This window comes from Diospyros lotus, chromosome 13, assembly GCF_014633365.1.
Source record: "Diospyros lotus cultivar Yz01 chromosome 13, ASM1463336v1, whole genome shotgun sequence".
Lineage (NCBI taxonomy): Eukaryota > Viridiplantae > Streptophyta > Magnoliopsida > Ericales > Ebenaceae > Diospyros > Diospyros lotus.
Window position 1 is genome coordinate 1,272,066 of NC_068350.1, and position 25,915 is coordinate 1,297,980.

General features: G+C 36.3%; 1 protein-coding gene across 3 annotated transcripts; it reads left to right on the plus strand.

The window, feature by feature from the left end:
* Positions 1 to 700: 700 nt before the first annotated feature.
* Positions 701 to 25,912, plus strand: LOC127788595 (prolyl 4-hydroxylase 1). Of its 3 annotated transcripts, XR_008020427.1 has the most exons (14): positions 701 to 1,029; positions 3,336 to 3,383; positions 4,678 to 4,746; positions 6,541 to 6,593; positions 14,383 to 14,448; positions 19,829 to 19,903; positions 20,934 to 21,008; positions 21,231 to 21,301; positions 21,388 to 21,439; positions 21,599 to 21,688; positions 23,702 to 23,794; positions 24,904 to 25,030; positions 25,125 to 25,243; positions 25,663 to 25,912. XR_008020427.1 is itself a non-coding variant. In XM_052317061.1 (13 exons), exons 1-12 carry the CDS (start codon positions 963 to 965, stop codon positions 25,009 to 25,011), a joined length of 867 nt encoding a protein of 288 aa, XP_052173021.1. In that variant the 5' UTR covers positions 701 to 962; the 3' UTR covers positions 25,012 to 25,030; positions 25,663 to 25,909. The 3 variants fall into 3 exon arrangements, 2 of the variants coding, with proteins under 2 accessions (XP_052173021.1, XP_052173022.1); XM_052317061.1 differs by lacking the exon at positions 25,125 to 25,243 and having other exon boundaries at positions 25,663 to 25,909; XM_052317062.1 differs by lacking the exon at positions 25,663 to 25,912 and having other exon boundaries at positions 25,125 to 25,316.
* Positions 25,913 to 25,915: the final 3 nt, after the last annotated feature.

Sequence of the window (25,915 nt, forward strand, 5' to 3'; positions counted from 1 at the left end):
GTTCGGGCCATAATAAGATAAATTATGATCATTAAAAATAGAGGCATAAGATATGGGTAAATCACACTAAAAATCATTAAAGTTTAGTATATTTTTTATTTTGATCACTAAAATTTAATTTTTTTCAATGTGATCACAAAAGTTTAAAAAATTTTGTAATGTGGTCACATATAAGATTTTCTAACTAATGTGCAATGATAACCAACCAAAACGTGTCATGTGTCAATATATAATAATATTATATTAAAATATTATTGCATAATATTTTTATTATTTGCCACATCAGTGCCATATCACCCACTTAGACTATAAAGTGGCTAAAAAATCTTATATGTGCTACAATACAAAACTTTTTAAACTTTTGTGATCACATTGAAAAGAATTAAAATTTAATGATCAAAATAAAAAACACGTTAAAGTTTAGTGATCTTTGGTGTGATTTATCCATAAGGTGTTATCAACTAATATGGCCGAATGTTTTTCAAATAAATTTTATATTAAATTACCAAAATTATGGCACGTGTCAATCTCCCATTTCATTTGTCCTTTTTGTTTTTTTTATTAATTTGCAGTTGGAGTTAAATTTTAGCTTAATTCTACTTTGATCTCATCAAAAAATGTAATTACCAGCGCTGGGATTGCTATCTCCAGACTAGTCAAGCGCAAGTTTGGAACTGAGTCATCAAATAAAACGTAAAAAATAAAATGTAATGACGATCGGATCGAACCCGCTCGCCTTTCAATGGTTTTCAGAGCCCCGGCGTCTTTCCTCTTTCTGTGGGCGTCCGACAGTCGTGTCCTGAAACAAACACCGCCTTAACACCAATTTTTTTATCTCTCTCTCTCTCTCTCTCTCTCTCTCTCTCCGTTTTCCTTCTTCACGCCCTTCGGGTCCGTTCCCCTGGCTTAGGAAGAAAGCAAGGAAGCACCTGAAATCTCTCTCTCTCTCTCTCTCTCTCGCGATGGCTGCGAGTAAGATGCGAATTGTGTTCGGATTGCTTACATTCGTCACCATCGGCATGATTATAGGTACCTAATTGTGTTCTTTCCTTTGTCCTCCTCTTACATGCATCTCATTTCTATGCGTGTATATGTGTAGTTTTATGTTTGCGCGTGGTTAATGCTGCATCCACTTGTTAATCTGAGTGTAATTTACTAATTCTGTTATCCGCAATGGTTGGCGTCTTTATTCTTTCGGCTCATTCTCCGCCATTTCAGTATCGATGTTGTTTAATTTATTGCCTTCTTATTTGTTTGTTTGTTTGTTTTGTCTGATCTCGTTATTAGATTTTTGGTGGAGCTTTTTAGTTTTATTCTAAAAACTCGGCAGGGTGAAAAGACACATGATTTATACGGAATCAAATCATTTGTTCAGTTCATGGCACTCCAAAGGAAAAAAAAAACATCAGTGAATGTTGCATGATTTAGGCGTAGATGGATAGGGTTGGGATCATAAGTTTTGTAAAAAGAAAAATAAGTAACAGTGAGTGATACTTTTACATGTTATCTGTGGGGATGACCGTTACCTAAGATAGGGATGATGGGGATGAAAAAAAGGGATAGGTGGAGTTAGTAGGGGATTATAAAATGTAATTCTTTTTTTCCCTCACAAATCTGCATATTTTCGTTAAAAATTTACGAAAACCAGTAATTTTAGCAAAAAATATTACCAAACTGAATGACCCCAATCGAAGTGTGATCGACGCGTTTGGATTAATTCATACCATCCTTGATGGCTGATGGACAAGTGGAAATTCACAAATCTATCTATAATGTTGTTGCGGAAAATCTCTACAAAACAGAAAGGGTTAAGTGCAATAAATCGAACCAAATATAGACAAAAGTAAAGAACGCAAGAAACAGAATGAAAAACTCCCTGTTAAATAATGTTCAAGGCTCAGATCTGAAAGAACAATCACCACTTTTGGTAACGCCAACGAATAGGAACCACAAGTCACAAACGAAGCTCTCAAACCATAAGCCCAAAAAGCCCCGACACCTCTCGGCCGAACTCAACGAAACCCTCTCTCACCCAAGTGATCAAAACCACTCACAGTAGGTTACCACAGAAGGTAGATCGGTCACAAAGACGAAGGGTAAAAAGCACAAAGCCAAAAGAGAAGAGCTTACCCGAAGAGGAGACCTTGGTCTCGGATATGTAGTAGTTTCAAGCGACATCAATGGACCGCCTTTCACACACAAGGAAAGGCTGTGAAAGGCGGCCGCTCACATGGAAGGAAGGAACAACCATAGAAGGCAAGAAGACTCCCATCACGATCGGATGAACAAGGAAAGAAAGATGGAGCTATCGGCCAAGAAAGGAAACAAAAGAGAGAGAGAGAGGGGGGGGCTAGGGTTCAGCCACGAGAGAAGGAGATGCCAAAAGGAGGGCCAAAGAGTGCCCTTTTATATGAGGGCTAATGGGCTAAAAAAAGTGGGCTTCCCCACTTGAGCAAATGGGCCGAGGCCCATTTCTCCTCCAAAGTGGGGAGTGGGCTTATGGCCCGTCTTCTAAAATGGGCTGCCTGAAGGTGGTGACGGTCTTGGGTTCTTCAGTCTCGGGCCAAAACCTATGAAGATAAAACTCACCCGAAAAATCGCCATAGCCTCGGGCCTTATTAGGAAACAAAAAACAACAAATGTTAAATCATACTTAAAAAAGAAATCTTCACCTCAATACTGAGTAGCAGAGGGAATTCACCATCCAACTATTACAATTTGGGTAGTCCAAACTCCTCAAGTTCAAACTGTGGCTTAAGCTGGTACACTGTAGACCCTGTTGCCACTTATGATAGGAAACCAAGCTGGCTACTTGCTAAAATATTTTCTTTTAAATTGCATATGTTTATGCATAAATTACCCTCATCAAACAGTAATATATTACACTTACTATATTATTATTAGGCAACTAATTTTTTAGAGAATAAATTTTAGGTAATACAGAATACTAGTAATAATTTAACATATTGTCTTTTACCTTGCATATATTTAAATCTGGTAATTGAACCTAGTTCTTATTTCCTTGGCCCCTCTAATCTCCCTCGAACTCTCATATCCACATCTACATTTGTCAACTTGGTTGACCATGGATTAAATTTGAGGGGGGTCTTTCACTGATTTCAGGACTTGTACATTTCTAAACTGTGCATCCAAATTGAAAAGTTGCGTATAATTAGTTTCATTACTGGCACCACTTGCTTTCTGATTTCAAATTATTCAAATTATATTATCTTTTAATTAAAGGTTTTTGATGCTTCCTGATGTTTCTGATAACAGCAATTTTAATATTTTAATGGTGAATAATTACAATGTCTCCAATTATCGGAATTTTGCAGGAGCTCTATTTCAATTGGCATTTCTCAGAAGGTTGGAAGATTCTTATGGTAGATTCTTGAAATCATTCCTTCTTACAAGTGATAGAAATTATTATATGACTGAATCTCTTGCATGCTTCATCCTAGCCTGACCCTCCCCCATTTTTAATGTTTTAAATTTTATATTTTTAGGATAATAGTGGATTGGCATGTGCATTGCTATTTTGTTTAGAAGGTGTGTGAAAAAATAGAGTGGTTAGGATCTTGTCCCTAAGGTTAATGGCAATGTTTCCATTTTCAAAGCTTAGCCAATGGTCCCTCGAGAATATACCCTACCCATTTGGGTTGTTTTTCCTCATATATATGTGGGGTATAAGTTAAATGGATGCACCAAACTTGGCATAGGGTGGCATAAAAATCTCTCATTGTCCTATCTCACACCTTCCTCCAGGGAACAAATGTGTCCGAAGAATCTATCTACTTCAGCACCTACATAGATAAACAACTCTTTTAAGTGAATGAACAACAATATGAGTGTCTTCCTGTTTCATGGGCCTGGACAATCGTCTGGTGGGTTCTTGATTATCCTGAGGGAACCAAGACTTAAGGGACACTGTTTTTTCTTTCCTATGCTAGGGGTGGGACTAAACTCCGCCTAAATACCTCTCATTTGTCTTCAACACAACAGCATCGATCCACATGTATACTCTTTATGGGGAACATCAAAGGATAGACAGAATGAGTTGCTTCAATTCTGATATGGCTGAAACATCTTTAAAAAAAAATGACTAGCCTCAGTTTATCTGTTTCTTTAGTAAAAGGACAACCAAATGAGTATGCTATTTATTAAGTATGCATTCTATTTTAGTTCTATAGACACCATACCTTTTCTTTGTGGTTCTGAAGTAGCTTAGGCCCAATATGTCAGTGCTGGGACTGGGAGAATGACCAGCTGTCATTCTCATGCGCTTCAACACTCTGTAGGTGCTGCATCAGGAAATCTGCAATTGGTAAAGCTGAAGATGCGTATGAGGCACTCAGCTTAACATCTTTTGGACATTATAGGAAATAAAATAAAATAATCTATGCTTCTTGTTAGAGGTGCTAGTTCTTCTTTCTTGAGGAATGGCACTTCTCCATCCTTGTCTATTATCAATGGTGGGCAAGTGGTCAATTAAATGGTTTTTTACTTTTATACCATTGCTATATTGTATTCTTAGCTTTAGTTTTATTATGTGCATGGATCAAATATAGTGACATCTTTTCTAGCATTGTTGGTTAAAAAATTTTTTGGACCTCATTTACCTATTATACAAATGCATTTTTTGTTAGATGACTTTATAAGGTTTTCTGTTTGTTATAGGCACTGAATTTCCTTTATCTAGAAGACTGTATCAAAGTCGGAATTTTGGCAATCGGCAGTTGTCCACAGGTTGGTATGCTTCATACTAGTTTGTGTCAAATTTCATATTAACTATGATTGGTTACTCCGATATATAAACTTATAAGAAAATAAAATAAAATTAAGAAAATTTTAGAAACTTATTTTTGTTGTTGTTTTTGTAATAAGTCTCAGTTTGACTCAAACAAATAAACAAAAATAAAGCTTAATTTGGAAAACAGTTCCAACAGAATTTTTGTGATTGCAGTTAAACAAGTAGTGAGTTATATTCCTATGTAAGATATGCCCTTTGCCAGCTATTCATGTCTGAATGGAATCTATTGGCTTTCTTCTGTTACTCATCAACCAAATTTAGAAGTTTTGGAGGTTCAGTTGTTGGAGGAGTATAATAAGTAGCATTAACGCTAGTGTCATATTTATACAAATCTTGGGGTTATATAGGAGAAGATAATGTTGTTCATGTGACTTTATGATAATCTCCCAATCTAACCTCATATTATGTGTGCATGGAACCAATATTTATCCCATTGGCGATTGGGATAAATCTCCTTGGATATGTTGAATTGTTAACCACATTTGATTTAAAAGGTTAAGCTTGTAGATAGAGGGTTAACTTTATCTTTTATATTATTATTTTTACTATCAATGGGATAAACACCCTAAGGGACAAGTTTACCATATTATCCTAATAATTATATCACATTTTCATATTTAAATATAGATTATAGTATATTAAAATAGTATTTTCATATTGTACTATAAAAGATCTACTACAATAATATATTATGTGTCATATGGATACAGCCACAGTTCTAAACAGTATAACATAATATTATTTTAAAGTTATAAATGGCGTTATTATGATAATTTATTTTTTAATTTATGATTACAACATTGTTAACTATATGTTCTACAACATACTTGATAATATTATCATTTAATCATGATGGTATCGAATAAAGTACATTGTTTTGATTGTTTATTTCATAGTTATTTGTAGATTTAATAATGATGTTATTATAATTTGTATTTTATAGTTTGTTTCAAGTATAATTATAATTTTTAAGATAATATATAGGTCTATATTACATTTATAACATCCTAATATTATTATAAAACTTTAGCATAATTCTAGAATCCATGTTGGAAAGATCCAACATCTTTTACTTTGATTGTCAACTATTTAACTCCTTCTGAGCTTGGGACTGCTGTGATAAAGATTTTTAATCATATCTTCAGTCCTAGAAGCGTTTAGGTGGATTGCTCAATGCACAAGTGGAGTTCTAATTACTTATAAGTAATGGCAGTAGCATGCATGCAATGTAATATAAATGAAATATCTTAAACCATGGAAAATATAATAATAGTTTATTTTATAATTATAGCATGAAAATATGTAAAGTAATTATGCACCATTATGTTAGCATAATTATTTATATATATAAGATCAACTTAACAAAACAAATAAATATAAAAATATACAACATATAATACAAATAATATCGTGGTAAATTTTTAAGTTATATTCTTATCTGCATGCAAATAAACATCTTTAGCACTTATTATGAACTTTTCCCATGCTCACCAAACATGACATAAAAGTCAATCTGGTATACATTATCCCAGTATCATCTCTTGGAAGATCATCTGTTAAGAGATATGAAAGCACTCCATCAACAGGTGGTGGTCTATCAGTGGCCTAGGGGAGGGGGGTTAGAAGAGAGAAAAAAAAAAAAAAAAAGAAGACATGCTTCTGATTCTAGTAAAATTTTGGCATCTTTTTTTAACCTCTCTCTCTCTCTCTCTCTCTCTCTCTCTGTGCAGGTGTTCTTCCTTGGGCTAATGACAAGGAAGCTGAAACTTTACGTTTTCGATATGTATGTTCCCTGTGTTGATATGAGCCTACATGATTAAATACTTGGTCTTTCTTTATGTTTACATTTATATGCTAGTTCAGCTCTCAATTCCTCCATGCAAGCTGCTTGTTGAGGATTCCTATCAATTTTGCATTTTTTTTCCTCCTATTTTGTTCATACATTTGGTCTGAATTTCTGAGTTGTAATCAATTACTGTGGTTGGATGGTAGGGTAAGAGGGTAATTACCAGGTAAACTCACAAAGTCTAAACTGTAAATCGTGGCTAGTCTTGCCAACATCATGCTGTTTAAATACATTCAGTTGATATTGCAACTCTTAATTTTTTTCCTTTTGCCCCAGGAGGTTGTTTAAGTTTCTTGGACCACCATTCTGTACTTATCCTAGCCTCAACCTTGGGCACTTCTCTACCTATACGATTTATGGAAGAGTATAGCAGATTATAACACAACTTGTTATTGATTTATCTTTTTTTTATTGGTTGGTGGGGTTTAGTATTTTGAATCTATCAAAGCCTCGAACCTTACAAATGTCACGAGAGGAATCCCATTTATCTATCCTGAATTTCCTTATTGCTGTAACTTTCTGATTTTTCTTTTTCTGCTGTAATTGTTAGCTTTCTTGCTGTCATTTTTTGTTGAGAAGTAGTTAGTCCTAGGCCCCACACATAGTGGCTAGGAAAAGACAAAAAGGTTGGTTGCAACTGAATGAGGGAGTAGGATCTGCTACAACGGACCTGCCTCCCATGGCTGAGTATATATTCTCCCCAAGGCTATCTTGGAGGGGCATGAATGAATTGAATACAAAATCTCTCTTTCACAAACACTCTCTCTCACTCTCCTCTCTCTCTCTTCCCTCTAACGTCTTCTTCCCCCTTCTACCTCTCTGTTCTTGTGCTGCTCTTAAGCTTTCTAATTCAATCAGAATTAGAAAGCCGACCACTGTCTCGGACCAACCGTGACAATTTGGTATCAGAGTCACCATCATCGGCAGAGCTAGGATTAAGTCGATGGCGGAGGGAACTCGAATGGAGGCCTTGGAGATGCAAGTGCAACAGTTTAGCTCGGCTTTAGCTGACACCAATAACCGGATAGAACAATTGGAGTTGGGAGCTAATCGGAGTCACGAAGCGATTGTGGCAATGGATCGGAAGGTAGAGAGTTCCATGGAAGGACTGGAACGAAGACTTGAAGGCTCCATAATGCGGGTGCGAGAGGATCTAGCTGCTCAAATGCAGCAGTTTATGTTAATGTTTGGACGACAGAATCAAGTAAGTATATCTCCCGAATTTCCTCCTAGAGAGAGAATAGAATCGATTCTTCAAGGAAATTGAGGAGCTGATAGACAGGATGCCGTGGGGATAGAGGGTGAACCCGAGAACAAGCTGGAAGGGTTACTCCACGGGGGAGGGAATGGCCCGGGTAATATCCACCAACCAGGATTTCCCATGCCTCGGGCAGACATTCCCACATTCGATGGAGTGAATCCCCGATGGTGGCTACGAAAATGTGAGAGAATGTTCGATTGGTATAACATCCTCGACGAATAGAGGGTGCCACTGGCATCAGCTTACTTCAATGAGGTAGTTGACGCTTGGTATCAAGGATGCATAAGGTGGAGAAAAGACTGTACTTGGGCAGAATTCTCGGAGAAGTTGTGTGAAAGGTTTGGGGAAAGGAGCATGGTGGATATCATAGAAGAGTTCAACAAACTTAAACAGATTGGGAGTGTGGAATCCTATCAGGTGCACTTTGAGGAGCTGAGATCACTCATGATCCAACACAACCCGCATCTATCAGAAACCTACTTCGTGTCTAGTTACTTAAGCGGCCTTAATGAGGAGCTGAGACCGATGGTTAAGGTGTTGAGACCTCGCACGGTAGAACAAGCAACGGAGAGTGCTCGTCTACAAGAGCTAGCAGTGGAGGCTTTACTCAAAAAACAGAGGCAACAAACAAGGGGAATGGTGACAGGAGCCTCTAATGTGGGAGGTAAGGGGTATGGCAGAGAACCAACGAAGGTTAACAATGGGAGTAGGGGTGGAATGGGCTCGGGCTCGGTACCGGTTGGGGATCAATTAAGGGAGTAGAGGAGGTTAGCTAGCTTTTGCTTCCGCTGCGGGGATAAGTACCACATTGGGCACCAGTGCAGAAGGCAGATTCTTCTATTGGAAGGGAATGAAGAAAAGGAAGAAGGAGCAACAGAGGAAGAGGATTGTGAGATCATGGAAGAAGAAGATAATGGTGAGATTTCCATTCATGCCTTAAAAGGGAGTAGCTAACAACAAAATCATTAAGGTGGAAGGACAAACCAAGGAAGGCAATCTCATGATCTTAATCGACAGTGGGAGTATCCACAGCTTTCTCGATGAAAGCACGACCAGGTGAATGAAGTGTCCACTCTTGGGAACACCTCCCTTGAGCGTAACGGTGGCCAATGGCCAAAAGATGTTGAGCAGGTTGTCCTGCAATGGTTTCTGTTAGAAGATGTAGGGAGAAAAATTCGAGGCAGATTTGAGATTGCTACATTTGGGGGGCTGTGATGTGGTTTTGGGAGTAGATTGGATGAAGGGGGTAAGCTCCATCAGTTTTGATTTCAACAAAATGGAGGTATCTTTTGAGAAAGAGGGGAGGAGGATGACATTATCGGGTAACAAGGAGACCGGATCCTGCCAAATGATCTCTGGAAAAAAGCTACAGAAGGTATTCAAAGGAAGATGGAATCAACTGGCACATTTCTTTTCAATGGTGGCCATCGAAGGAGGAGTGGAGGATCCAATGATGCAGGGGGAGTTTGGCCTTACTGTCAGCATGCCCCAGGGGGGTCCCGACCAGGTACACTACTTGGAAATCATTAATAAACTGCTGGTTGGTTATGAGGATCTATTTGTTGAGCCTAAATCCCTGCCCCCAGCCAGACTATTTGACCATTCAATCCATTTAAAACCCAATGTAAAACTGGTCAACAGTAGGTCCTATCGTTATCCCCCAATCCAAAAGAATGAGATTGAAAAGATGGTTAGAGAAATGCTTTAACAAGCAACCATTCGACCTAGCCTAAGTCATTTTGCTTCTCTAGTCCTACTAGTTAAAAAGAAAGATGGTTCATGGCGATTTTACGTGGACTATCGCCAACTTAATGCCATAACTATCAAAGATAAATTCCCTATACCCTTGGTGGAGGACCTTTTGGATGAGCTTCACCATGCCCGATACTTCTCTAAGCTGGATTTACGCTTGGGATATCATCAAATTATGATGAAACCCGAGGATATCTACAAAACGGCTTTTAGGACCCACCATGGGCATTTTGAATTCTTGGTGATGCCATTTGGGCTCACCAATGCCCCAGCTACTTTCCAATCCCTCATGAATAGAATTTTTGAACCCTATCTTGAAAATTTATACTTGTATTCTTTGATGACATACTTGTCTATAGCCCTACCTTTGATCAACACTTGACTCACCTTAAAATCACCCTTGATATCCTGAGATCTAACCAGCTCTTTATTAAGAAATCTAAGTGCGCATTTGGACAAGGACATGTAGAGTATTTGGGGCACATTATCTCAAAGGAAGGGGTGAGCACCGATCCAAAGAAGGTGGAAGCTATGATGTCTTGGCCAAGACTGACCTCGGTGAGGTCCCTAAGGGGATTTCTAGGGTTAACCGGTTATTACCGCCGATTTGTGCAGAACTACGGGGCCATTAGCAAACCTCTAACCGAGTTGCTTAAGAAAGGAGGATTCAGCTGGGGAATTGCGGCAGAGGAAGCCTTCGAGAAGCTGAAAGAAGCCATGAGCAAGGTGCCGATAGGACTGCCAGATTTCACTAAACCTTTTGTGCTGGAAACGGATGCAAGTGGGACTGGTATTGGTGCAAAATGGAAGGCCGTTGGCTTTCCTAAGCCAAGCCTTGAGCCCCAAACACCAAGGGTTCAGCATATATGAGAAGGAATTCATTGTTGTTTTAATGGCAGTGGATAGATGGAGACATTACTTACAAGGAGGTAGATTTGTGATTAAAACCGATCATGAAAGTTTGAAGTTTCTACTACAACAGAAACTTCAAACCTAGCTGCAACAAAAGGGGATTAAGCTGAATATGTCCACCGCTTACCACCCTCAATTGGATGGGCAAACCGAGAGGGTGAATTAGAGTTTGGAAACCTATTTAAGTTGTGTATGTATTCTACAAACCAAGACCTGACATAGGTGGCTGACTTTAGCCCAGTGGTGGTATAATTCAAGCCACCACTCCTCCCTAAAAATGTCACCATTCGAGGCTCTCTTTGGGTATAAACCACCTCTCTTACCGGCCTTAGGGAATCATACCTCTGCAACCGCAGTTGAGGAATACTTATAGCAGAGGAGAGAGGTACTACGACAATTGAAACAGGAATTGGCATCCGCCCAAAATCGAATGAAGCAAGTAGCTGATCGGAAGAGGAGTGATCGGGAGTTTATAGTGGGAGAGGTGGTGTATTTGAGGCTAAAACAATCCCATATCAAATCAATTACACGAGGGCATGTATCAAAACTTAGCCCCCGATACTTTGGACCGTTTACTATCATGGCTAGGGTGGGGAAGGTGGCCTATAGGTTGCAACTTCCTGAAGAATCCCAAATTCACCCAGTTTTTCACGTCTCGCTCTTGAAGAAAGCAGTAGGTACTGAGCTGGTGAATGCAACATTACCCTCCCTCCCTAGGGAAGAAAATAGAATGGAGGAACCGGAGGCCATATTGGATAGGAGGGTAATCTACAATCAAGGAGCCCCACTCATGCAAGTGTTAGTGAAATGGAAGGAAGGATCGGCTAAGAACAACTCATGGGAATACTTGCCTGACTTACTCAAACAATTCCGAGAGCTGCCAGCCTCCTCATGATTTCTTGAGGACAAGAAATCTGTTAGGGGGGAAGAATTGTCACGAGAGGAATCCCATTTACCTATCCTAAATTTCCTTATTGCTGTAACTTTCTGATTTTTCTTTTTCTGCTGTAATTGTTAGCTTTCTTGCTATCATTTTCTGTTGAGAAGTAGTTAGTCCTAGGCCCCACACATAGTGGCTAGGAAAAGACAAAAAGGTTGGTTGCAACTGAATGAGGGAGTAGGATCTACTACAGTGGACCTACCTCCCACGGCTGAGTATATATTCTCCTCAAGGCTATCTTGGAGGGGCATGAATGAATTGAATACAGAATCTCTCTTTCACAAACACTCTCTCTCACTCTCCTCTCTCTCTTCCCTCTAACGTCTTCTTCCCCCTTCTACCTCTCTGTTCTTGTGCTGCTCTTAAGCTTTCTAATTCAATAGGAATTAGAAAGCCGACCACTGTCTCAGACCAGCCGTGACAACAAATTCCCCAATCTAGTTCATATTTCGAAAGGAGGACAGGGAACTGTAATACTAATTAATTAATGGAACAAATGTAAAGATGACAGGGCAGTTCTTTTCCTTTCTTTGGGTGTTTGGCTTATTGTTGAGGTATCTCAAACAGCCCCCAGCCCCTTTTCTCTCTCTCCACAACACAATGTCCATACTTCCAATTCTGGCCTGGTAATTTTTGTAGATCGATGCTCCTAATTTTATTTATTTATTATTTATTTATTATTATTTTTTTTTTTGGGGGGGGGGGGGGGGGGCACAATCTCCCAAAAAATAGGTCATCTTCAGCTACCTTCCTGGTGATGGAAGACTAAGAATTGGAGGTAGAAATTGACAGAACAAAAAAAAAAAAGAATTGGAGGTAGAACATTAAAAATTTCTAAACTGGATATATGCTAGTAATTCTGTGCTGTTTTGAGGTTTTTAAATTGCTGTTTTCCAGTGGAATTTGTTTGCCTAAATTCTACTTGATAATCAATCTTTTGAGCATCTCTCTCCTCCAAATATCTCTTGGATCTCTATCTATCAAATGATCCCCCATTATCTCTCCCTCCCTCCCTCCCTCTCTCTCTCTCTATATATATATATATATATCTGTCTTAACTCTTAAATCATCACCAAAACCCATCCATGACTGCAACTCACATGGGCCACCACTGCTAATTGGCAGCTAATCTCTGCTATCAGTTATCCTTAATTACTACTGCCTAACCACTATCATGAGCACGGCCATTGCAATGAACTACAACCTACCACCTGTTCACCATGCTGTGACCCTCTTATGTGGCCTATCACTACTCCCTCTCTAGAAGCCACAGATGGATATCAGTTTTTCATAGGACTGAAGGGATCTAAACATTGCCTTCTTTGAGATGTACAGTAGAGTTCATAGATTGATGTTTTTTTGTGGTTTAGAAAGTTGTGAGAAATGGAATCGTTGTTACAGTTTCTAGTGATCCATATATGAATTAGAAAAACCATACCAACTTATATTCATCATTATCTTACGTGTACATGTGCCACAACCTATATCAATTTATAGAGATCATTTAGGCATATATCAATTCATAGATGCATATCATTTGTAGACATATTAAATCTATATCAATCTGTAGACAGATATCACATAGGCATGTTGCATTAACAGAAACATAGTAGCCGGGTGTTCTTTCACTGCTCTTCAGAACTCTTGATTGTTTATCTATTGAGATCCATGGTTTAGCCATGAAGTTTTCATCTAGTTTTTCTTCTTCTCTCTTTCTTATGCTGAATACACTTTGGGTCATATTGATTTATCTTCCTATGATACTTTTGATAAAAGTTGAATTGTATTCATTGTAGAAACAAGAGTTTTCTTACATGAATTAGAACGGGTTCTAAATTAAAACTAGAGAGTTTTGATTAACATTAGGATAGTGATGAAATGCAGGAAAATATTATGTCTCTTTCCTGTTAAAAGGACTGACATTTTGATTTCCTGAGAACCCAATATGAAATATAATTATGAAATTGAAATTCCAGTATTTCCACAGCAACACAAGGAAATATTTTGAAACTGCTTGAAGCACTATGGAGGACACTGAAGAAAGACTTGTTTGACACAACAAGATCTCCAAACATGACTTTTTTATTTTTGTTGTTGTGCCAATAAAAATAAAAGATTTGAGAACAAGTAAACATTGAAACTTGGTTCATTGAATACCCCTGAATCTCATAGCTTCTTTATTCCATTACATAGCCAAAGAATTGCAGTCCTCCTTTTGTTTTCTGTTACAATATTGACCTTGAATATAATAGGTCTACATCTTGTTCTGTTTCCTTTTGACTTTGAATGTAGTAGTTCTCAGTACATATTGTTCAATTTGAGAATGCTTCATCTGTCAGCGTGGTGAATAAGATTTGGTGAACTTAGTTTGGACAAAATGGTGGTCTTTTTAACGATCTTCTATAGCCTTAAAGATTACCTTCACAAAGTCTTTAAAGGCTCACTGTTAAGCTTTTAACCCTAAAAATCTTTACTTGATGCCCTCCTCTTTCTCTGGGAATTGCATAGAAAAGGAAGGATTGTTGCAGCCACATTTGTTGCAACACAAGGGGCACAAAGTTATCTTTCATCATCTACCAGCATTTTCATTAGGCTATTAACAAAGAGCCCTCTGCCCTGAAGACTTGTATCTACTTAAAGCACTTTCACTGTTTCACTGTTTGTATGTACTTAAAGCCAGTTGGATGCTTATGTGCTTTGAATGGATGTATATGGAAATGGTTGAGTGCTTAATTTGTTCAATAAAAATGCCGCCATTCTTTTTCAGGAACTGTTCTTTTGAAGTACATGTCTTTACTGCCATGTACTGTAGCAGACAATTCAAAGAAATACACATATTAATCTGTTCTTTTTTGCTGCAGATCAAACCTGAAATAATTAGCTGGTCACCTCGAATTATTTTACTTCATAACTTTTTGAGTATCGAGGTATACTAGCCATCTCTTGGTTATATCTCTATGTATTCTGGTTGATATAATGGTACTGATGTTATTAATGAATAAAACCATACATGTTAACTGTAGAAATTGGATACGCTAGTAATTGGTAAATTAAAGTAAGGGGTTTATTGATTATGACATATTTGTTCTGAAGAGCTTTGGATGCATCACAATAAAAATGCTTTTTATATACTTATGTTGTAACACAAATCTGAATGGATGGATTTGAAACATTGATACTAGGTGCCTCTTTTGAGTTGGTTAAATTAGGCTTTATATAAATAACCACGTTGAGAAGAATTGAAAATTATTTGGTGGAGGCTACTCTTAAGTGTTGAATCTATTGAGTTTTTTTTTTTTTCCTCTTCTTCTCCCTTTTAAAATGCTTGGCTATAGCTGTAATTACAGCAACAATCACAAGCCTTAATCCCACTAGGTGGGGTGGCTTAGCTGTGCATAGCCTATTAAAATTAGTTGTACAATTTCATGTTCTATGTAAATTCGAAAGTGTATAATCAAATGTGACTGCTAAACACAATCAAGTTGATGAAGTGAAATTCAAAATAATAAAGTTAATGACAAGAACATATATTCATCTCTAGTTATATAATAATGGCTAAATGAAATTAGTCTACATTCTCAACAAAACTGAGTGGAAAACAAATATCCAACTTGAATGAGCCCTCTGCCCATTTGTGATAGCAATGGAGCTTTTTTGTTCCCTGAGTTTGTGTAGTTGAGATACAACAACAATCACAAGTCTTAATCCCTCTAGATGGGTTCAACTATATGAATTCTAGGCTTCCAACCATGGCCATATCTTTTGTAAGGCCACTATACCCTATCTCATGTTTAAGGGTTTTCATAAAGTTTTCTTAGGTCTTCCTTGCCCTCTTTTGCTTCAAACTTCCTCCATGCTATGCACTCACCACATAGTGCATCTATCGGTCTTCTTCTCATATGTCCAAGCCATATTAATCATATCTCTTGCATCTTCTCTTTAATATTTACCACTTCAACCTTATTACATATAATCTTCTTCTTGTTTCTCATTTTGTCTTGTATGGCCATACATCCACCATAATGTATCAATTAGCTTTGTTTACAGGAAAAAATCAACATTTCATGTGATAACAGGGTTTCAATTTTCTAGGAAAAAGAAATGCAATAGAAATGTATGAAATGAATTACAAACATACTATTTCAATGTTATAGCTAAGAAGCACAAATATAGGCGTGGACACAAAGAAACATGACATGGCATGGATGATGTCATACCATGAATTTCAAATGAATTAGCACTCAACACTGCACAAACATATGAATTTTTTTTTTTTTTTTGTAACATGGGGTATCCGGATCTTCAGCTCCACTAATTCCCATGAACCCATGGAAACTGCCTATCCACATGAGTTAGGCAAAGGTTTGCCATGTGGCAGGTGTAATCTCACAATAGCCACAAGGGGCACACAGTGCCTACATAGACCCCACCACACAGTATGGTGGTCGGAGCACCACATCAATCACATGCAATGTGTAGGGCCACATAGACCCCACCATGTGTCACAACAGGCATGGCCCCCAATAATCCAGCTGGAAGGTGCCCTACACACATGGTCAACAAGACTTAAACCTGCACCAGGCAGCCCCAAGATCGCAACAAGGACCAGGTTGAACAACCTCAACATGTTAAATAATTAATTAGTATCTCTTTAAAACTAGTCACATTCTGCATAACCAAAAATGTGTGATTAGTCCATGTAAAGGCAGTCCCTAGTGCATGAAGCTCCCTGCTTTATGAGGGTTGCGAGAGGGTCATTTTTACACGCAACCTTACCCTTGTTTTACAAAGAGATTGTTTCCACAACTCAAGGCTTTTGTTTTTTTGATTAGTCTATATATTTTAGAAAATTATATTAATAAAAGTTTTGTAATTCAATTGAATTTGAATTTATCTTTTTTAGCATATAATGTGACTAGTTTTTATATCAGTGGACATGAAATGATCCTCATGATTTACATGGATGTTTATGAAGTGTCCATAATGTGTCTTGAAATATACAAAAAAAAAAAAAAGTAGAAATACATTTGGATGAGTGCCCAACATGCAGTTGGAAGTGCCTGAGAATTTTGGCCTCCAACAAGGTCTGACATGATACAACATCTTCATAAAAGTGTCTTTGTTTTGGAGCTTTGCTGAAGATCAATGATTAGAACTTTTACATCTTTGAGGTTTACTCTTTAGACACAAGTGTACTGTATGGAAGTGAATCTAATACCAACAAGGAATCATTGGATTACCTTCAAGCAAAAAATAATATCAAGCTCAATTTTATACGATAATAGACATGCATAAGGTTTCAATCAAACAAGCTTATAAAACTATGAAAAACAGCAATAATAATAGTATAGCAATGTTAACAACAAATGAAGTTAAAAGCTTTTCAAACAGGCTTATATGTGACTTTGGTCATATGCTTTTGACCTGGTTTTTGGGTGGCCAAAGACTACAACTTGGGTTTCCTGTAGCTTTATCAACAATCATAAGATGCTTTTATTAACTTTAGTTTCTTTGATATGCTATGAGTTATATCAACACTGTGCTCGGCACTTTTTTTGGAGAAATTCCTTTCCCTCAAGTCAAGGTGGTATAAACTGATGATCCATCTTAGTATAGGAATGTAGTGAGATTTATTTTTATCTTTTCATCTAAGATCAAATAAAGATATATGTTACCTAAGTTGATTTAGGAAGATAATCTTTTTTCAATTGTTTATACTGAAAAGAAGTGTAAATAAAAGTTTAAAAAATCTACTCTAGAACATCTGCTCATAAATAAACTTGAAATTATGTGATTGAGACTCCTAAAATAAAAATTCCTTAAGGGGAGGGGTAGCAGACTAGCATGCATAAATCCACATTATTTCAAGTTTTTGCAATTAGAATTTTGTCTCCTTGCCCTTGGCTACCTCAAACTAACTCTGTGTCATCTAAGTCTTAAGTGATAGATTGGTATGCACCCTAGATTTCTAAGATTGTAATAATTTTGCCATGCACTTTGTTCATGCATGAGAATATAAACTTAAATGGATTAGATGCAATTTGTACTGGAGATTTTGGTAACATATATCTTATTAATAGATAAGATAAGAATAGATAATTATCTTGGAATGACCCCTTGCTTAGCCCCCTTCAGAATTGTAGCAGTTTCTCCACTCCCCCGTTAACACTCTGGTCAACCTCAATTCCTTCAACTTGTGCCATGATTTGCGTTTGGGTTGAGTGGGACAGAAACCTGAACAATGAGTTCTCTGCTATTTCTCTGAACCACTAGCCATCAATTCGAACCAATCTCTAAGATGAAGGGAAAAAGAGTAGTAAACAAATTCAAACCTTTTTCTTTCTTTTTTTTTTTTTTTTTCGAGTTTCTAATTTGAGCAAGGTAGTGAGGGGTGAAAGGCACCCTTAAGACACCATGGACCTCATATCGCCCGAGGCGCTAAGCACTAAAAAAGCACTTGCATGACCAAAGCAAGGCACTAAATATAAAAAAATTAATAAAAAATATATTTAATATGAAATAGATAATTAGACAATGTAATATATAACATTAACACACAAAATATAAGTTATATAACAATTGTTCATTTTTTATATAAAAAATAAACAATGTTAAATACTTTTAGGAAAGTAAACAAACATACAATATAATATAAATGTTCACACAAAAAATGTCATTTAATTTATATAAAGTTATATAATATACAATATTGACATACAAACAATATTATATATAAAGTTATAGGTTACACTGTTGCAAGCTTACAGTTCTAGCAAACATATATAACTCTTTTGTTGCAAATATTAACTGAGTATTGACTAAAAGTGTAGAACTAAATATATATATCATAGAACCAAACAGTGACTGTCAACCAATAATTAGTAGACGCTGAAAAGTTAAAACACTAAATGAGAAACAATGCAATAGTGACTAAAAGGCAGCATCAACAACATACAACACAAGGAGAAGCCAGGTGCATCTGCTTTTCTTCTTTGTTTTTTCATTTTCCTCTTCATTTTATTCTTCCTATTACACTGAGAGACCCTTCACATTCCTTCTACAAACGACCCTTCACTTTCCTTCAATTTTTCTTTTGATTTTGATTCATTACATCCTAGGTGAGTGCTTGTGGCACTTGACGCCTCAGCAGAGGTGCTCGCCTGAGTGAAGCAACCTTGCCTAGCAGTAGGCGAAGCCCTTTCCTGGGGCCTTGCATGGTCCGAGTGCCTAGGTGAGCCAGGCACTCGCTTTTGACTACACTGAACTTGAGAACCATGCTCAAAATATTTTTAGCAATAATGCTGCATGTATAGTTTATTAACTTCACGCAATTAAGTTTCCTGCTAATTATTCACCATCATTAACTCAACTATGTAATTACAAGATTGCAATTAAAATCCATGCCCATTTCACAGTTTTTTCTGTGTTCCTTCAATATTCCTTGTCAACTACCACTGGCTTTAAATTATTCCACCATGAAGGATGAATGATTTATCTGCTGCTATTGTGTGATTGGAGATGAGAACATCATGTGAGAATTAATGTGGGAGACAGCCAGAAAGTCATCAATTGTAGGAGAATTCTTCAGGTTTGAATGAGTCAATGTCTAAAGGAACATCATTTGTTCGTTAAAATGTTTTGGCTAGAACTGGGTTATTTACTGGAGTCAATAGATGATTTGGAATAGCTTGTAGAAAGCTTTTGAACAAAATGGAAACTAAAAACAGTGGAATAAGTTTCTGGAAAATAGAAAACCCAATAAATTTCTGAAAAATAGAACTTGTAGACAAACTTAAACAAGAGCTACAGTATGAAATCCATTAAAAAAAAGATGCCTAAAGGAGATGGATATTGAAACAAATTATTCATACACCAATACATGTAAGCATTGCTAAACCAGCCTTGGTTTTAACTGTTTAAATCCCTGTAAAGATAAGTTTATTGTCTTTACTATTCAGATGGCATGTTATCACCATGGCATGTTACAACCACAGGGCATTGTCTGTCCATGTTTCCTCACATGTCAGATAGGTATGAGCATTTCCTGCCAAATCAAAATAATTTAATTTCCAGTCAACCTTAAATGTTGTACAGGTCACTATCATAATTGTTGCCATCATTTCCATCTGATTGTATTTCTCCAGTTCTTGAAAGAACTGCATCAGATATATATATATATATATATATATTTTTTTCCCAATCCTTAGTTTTGAAGCTTTTGATCATCCCATGCTTAACTTTGGAAAAGGAAAAAAAATAGTAGTTTCTTGATGCTAATGTTTTGTTTGTAAATTGTTTTCCTTGTAGGAATGTGATTATCTTGTAGCAATTGCGAAGCCTCGTCTTCAGATTTCCACTGTAGTGGATACAAAAACTGGGAAGGTGCATTGAAGTGTATCTATATGATTTGATGTTGTATCACCTTCTTATCATTTCAATGTTTTGAAGTCTTACATTTTTCAGTTGAGGTATACCTTTTGTTGCTATTTTTCTAACTGTTGAATGGATCAGGATTTAGTCATTGCAGCATCCCAGAGATAACTCTACTTTGATGATATCTAAAAGACAAGATACTCTAGACCATTACATTTTTTCTTTTGGTAATACATTGAGCTTAATTCATTTCTTGAACATCAACTTTTCATTCATAATCATTTAGCTGTTGGTGATGTCAGTACCAAGTTGATACCAGATTTGATAGAAAATTTGAGCTTCTATAAGTTGGACTATTCCATGAGCATGTGCCACTTCCAATACCTTCTGTGATATCCCAGGTCTTGTAATACTTATCTGAAAGTTCTGGTTGACAATTACAATTTGAACTGAACCCACTCAATATGTTTCAGTTTCTTGATTGTTATCCTTTCTTTCCATGTCAGTTAGCTTTTGATATTGATGACTTGGATATCGAGTAGAAACCAAACCTCATAGAAATTTTGTAGCTCTTGAACATTCAAACATATGCACTGGTTTATGTCATTTTGACCTCTCATGTTGGCTTTCTTTTGTGTTCTTGAGCGTAAAAATTGTGTGTTGTTTAACAACATGCATTTTGTGTGTTAAGATCTAATTTGAATGGCTTTGTTATGGGTTTGATTTAAATTTTGCACTTTTCATTTTGCATAAATTCACACTTCACTGTTAGAAATGGAAGCCATTGTCATATTACCCTCTAGTCCCAGTTTCAAGAATCAGAATTCATGTTGCAAAGAACTCCAACCAATAGTCACAATGGTTAGAAAAAATTCATGGTCAATTTTATTGTGGAAGGCTAAAAATGCCAACAACTAGGTTGTCATTTATGTGTTTTGATTGTTATCATGTTATTTGCAATGAGACGTCGTAATTTTTCTTGGTTGATTTATCTTGATTCTCGTCAGTATCTTATTATTTTGATTTTCATCAATTTTAGGGAATCAAAAGTGATGTTAGGACGAGCTCTGGTATGTTTTTGAGCCCTGAAGAAAGGATGTACCCAATGGTACAGGTTGGTTCTCTGAAATCTTACTTTTTCTCAATTTGTAGAAGTTTATGATTGACTGCAAATTGTGAGTGTTCTCTCTCTTCTTTTTTCAACAATAGTTTATACCTTCCTTTTTTTGCATTGTTCTGTGACATTCCTCATATGCTGGGAAGACCTCATGTGGGAACACAATGAAATGAAAAACATTGTGTGCTAATGACTTGTTCATGTTTCTTGCAAAATCAGGCAATTGAAAAACGAATTTCTGTCTATTCACAAGTACCAGTAGAAAATGGGGAGCTTATCCAAGTTTTAAGGTATGGATCATATTGTTCATATTAAATTTTTAATACAGGAATACTAATATTTTCAACTATCAAAGCTAACATTTGCAAAAACACAGGTATGAAAAAAATCAGTTTTACAGACCTCACCATGACTACTTTTCAGATACTGTAAGTTTTTACTGAACAAATTGTTCATTTTTTTCAGCACTGTTTTTTAAATCTTTTTCAGTACTTGCACAAAAAACAAAAAACTCTATTTAATCCATATCTATTAGCATATGCATGTTCCTATTAAAAAGAAAGCTTTCTCTTTCTTTCCTTTTCCAGTTCAATTTGAAACGTGGTGGGCAACGAGTAGCTACAGTGCTCATGTACTTGAGTGACAACGTTGAGGGAGGAGAAACATACTTTCCCATGGTAATACTTAAAAACTTCCATTCTGCATTATTATAGTCGAAATACATTAACTGTTGCAACCTCAGATTTTCTGGACCACATCATAAAAAGATCCATTAGTTTGATCTGCATTGATGATTGCCCATTTGCAGAATATTATTTGAATCAGTAAATGTTTGAAAATGAGGTGGTGGAAGGTTTGAAGTTTATTCCAGATATCAGCTTTACATTGATGAACTTTGATGTTTTATGGCAGTCCTATAGGAGCAACCTATTTAAGTGTGGAACACGGCTTTAGGGTTAGTTAGTCAAAGTGGTTAAAGTTGGAAATAACAAATAAACCCAAATATTTTCTGAAATTTAGGAAAATATCATCTTACTCCCACACTTTCAAAGTGTGGGAGTAAGATGATATTTGCTCACCAGAAATGGCCCCAAGGTAGGTATCGCAACCACACAGCATACAGTTGGCATTTTATCAAACGCCTTTTCAATTTTGCCGTTTGAAAATAACCATTTTTGTAACTGGATGTCAGATGACAATTTTTCCCCTCAACCTTGGTGTTTCTTAATTCCTTTGTTGACTCTAGGTCAAGACTCTCAATTTCCATAGATTTTAGTATCTCAATTTACCCTAAAATCCTTGAACCCTTAACTTCACATATGGCACAGATTTCTAGGCTAATTCTGGGGGTGTCACATATTACGCGCCTTAAATAACAATTTTGTTCTCAAAGTTTCACAGAGCACATATATCAAGTCACAAAACCCTCAAATTATTAATAATATCAGATCCATACAGTTGTTTCATAACCAGACACATTACAACAAATCACCAAAATAAATTCAGGTTTGGCCTTGATCCTGGCCCTCCCACTCCCAAGTTGGCTTCTTGATCTAATGGTTCCTCTATGCTACCCTCTGTGTCAGTAGACTCTTTTTCAAGACATATTCCTTTCGGTCAAGAATCTCTACCAGTTGCTCCTTGTAGGTCAAGTCCTTTTGAACCTCAATCATCTTGCCCTGTAGTACATATGAAGTATCTGGATTATTGTATGTGCAAGATCTTTCTTTAAACTAGCAGCATAAAGCCTAGCATCCAAATCCACTGGGTATAAGGAGTTGCTTCATTATAATGCCTCGAGTGACACCGTCCAGCATCCAAATCCATCCTCCATAAGTGATAAGACAAGTCTGAATCAAAGTGTAATATGCAGGCTTCCATATGCCAACAGGAGGTCAACTGAATGTTATGCACAGAAATTCAGGAGCATCCACACTTGGTGAAACTTACCAAGCCTTTATCCCATTGTGGGTTTGGCGACATGAATTCTAGCTCACCACTCATTTCTATATATGGCCTTGTCTTCTAGATAGGCAGTGAATATGATTTAAGAGAGTTTCCTCTCACATACAATAGATCTTGGATTTTTAGTGTGGGCAAGGCGTATTTTCTTGAAGTTTCAAGGATGCAAGATTAGTTAACCCTTTAAACCAATTTGTCTTATTAACTTATTACTAGTAAATTTCACTGTTATAGTTGCATGGGTTCAAATGATATCTTTGTTTAATGTTGAATTGTTAACTACTATTTCATTTAAAAGCTAAAACTATTAGATAGAGGGTTAATTTTATCTTTTTTATTATTATTTTTACTCTCGACATCCCTCTCACACGTGTCCAGCCTTCATTGCATAATTGGTTCAAACATGTGCAACATTTTAAATATTAGGTTAGCGGTAAGGTTTGAACTTAGGGTCCTTGCCAGCTCTAATACCATGTTGAAATGTTAACCAACATCTGATCTAAAAACTTAACTATTAGATAGAGGGTTAACTTTATCTTTTGTATTATTATTTTTACTCTCAACATTTACATATACTTTCCCTAGGAACATTTTTCAGTTTGTTTTCTGAAAAGTATATAACCTTTCAAATTTTCTGGAATCAACTAATGATTTATGTTGCTAGTCTATTATTATTTTTCTTAAATTTCTCATTGCATTGGTGTCTCTTGATTTTTGGATTTTTTCAGGCTGGTTCAGGTGAATGCAGTTGTGGTGGGAAAATAATGAAAGGGTTGTGTGTAAAACCTCTTAAAGGAGATGCAGTGCTTTTCTGGAGCATGGTTTGTTCTCTTGCATTCTCTGTCTCTTGTTTTTTATTATTATTACTTTTTCCATAGGTAATCATATCTGAAATCTATATGTTATGAAAGGAGTAAATAAATCATTTCCCTGAACAAGCCAAAAAAAGAAAGGAAAGAAAAGAAAAGAAAAGAGAGCAAATAACTCTTTAGAATTGTGAAAATTTTCTTTTAGTTTAGGTCCCCACGGCAAGAATGGTGTGTGGTTTCATCCCATAAGCAAATCAAAGAAACTTTCCTGCTTGTTTCCTTGTATAGTGGGAGGTTTCCCCACTTATGGCTGTTTGAATGTACTCTCTTTGGTAATGCATTTGGGAGTTTCACGTCTCAAGCTTTTTTCAGATAACAAAGCAATAATTGCAAGTATTAGAGGCATATATTCAAATATTGCCTTTACAGTGACAAGGATAAGAATATTTTACAAATAGGAACCAGGACAGTCCAGGCTTCTTACATTGTTGTAACACCACCTATATGAAAGATCCGACTATTTTAACATTGGTTGTTGGCTAGCTAACTCAACCCTCCCTTGTCCATGCTTGGCACTATATGTGATAAGGAGGAATATATTCAACACTAGAGGTGTTGAATATTCCGCTTGATTAATTGATGTGTAAAGAATTGTTCCGAATTCCCATTTTCATAATTTAGTTTCTTCTTTCCATCTACTTGAAATTCAGTGTGACATTCATTGGTGTTATATCACTTGCCCGAGAATGATTCATATTTAGATGTTCTGGAATGTCTTTCCGTTGTATTGTGGATCATGTACTCTGATATAACATCATTCAAGTTCTACCTCATAATCATGGAGTTGGTGTGGGATTAGTTAGGGCCTTGATTACCCGATTAGAATGTCAATATGGATTGAGCCTATCCATCGCCTATACACAATGAACTAGTTCGGGCTACAATATCTACCTTGCTCTGCTACCACAACCGAATGCTTTATAGGCTTTGGCTAGTGGTTATATACAAGAAATCCGTTTCATTGTACCATTTCTCTGGATCAGATTTCAAACTTTTGACCATAAAGAGTAATTGTTGATATTGAAGTTAAAATACATGATTGATCAACTTGTTTGTCTCAGGGCCTAGACGGGCAGTCGGACCCAAAAAGTATTCATGGAGGCTGTGAAGTACTGTCAGGAGAGAAATGGTCGGCTACAAAATGGATGAGGCAGAGCGCTACTTCCTGATTTTGCAGCACCACCATAGGTTAGTATAATGTATATATATATGGAGTTGTATGCTGGTTTACTCTCTATTTTTAGTTTCAACTAGAATACACTGATATGTGGACTCATTACAGAATGATTGGTGGATGTGAAATTAATATCAGGTCAATAATTTACCTTCCCAACTCATCCATCCTATTTCCAGCTGATTCTTGTTTTCCTCTTAATGATACAAATTGAGGGTCGTGTAAATGTAAGTTACTAATCAAATTTGACCAAATTCATATTTTTGCCCTTTTACTTTTACATCTTTGTTATTTTAATTACATCATTAAACTTGATTTTCCAGTCAATGTGCTTAGATTTTTTTTGTGTGTAGCAATTTGAACTTTTTATTATTTTGATTACATCATTAAATTTATATTTTTAAGTTAATTTAATTTTTGTATTTTTATATAAAAAAATAATTAAAATGAAATGATAAATTATACGTCATGTTTCTCTTTACAAGTATATGAATTAAATTAATTTAAAAATATAATTTAGAGATATAATTAAAATAATAAAAAAATTAAATGATAAAAAGAAAATAGGAGGCCAAAGTATTAGGTTTGGCCTATTTTATAGAGTTTTTATGTAAAATTTATGGTGATTTATATATGTTAATTGCAGCTCATTTTGACGAGTGCTTTACAACCTGGGGGAGCGCATGAACGAGGGTATTGATTGACTAGGGAGGAGTGTCACTAATTGGTTATATATATCTCGATGATTAGAACGAGTTAAAAGAGTTGAGATGATTGCAGGTTGACACGCATGGGCACTCATGCTAGTTGGGTTGTGTGCCCAATGGGGTATGTCATGATCATGCACTTCGAAGAAATTTGATTGCTTCATCTATATATATATATATTAGGAATAACCC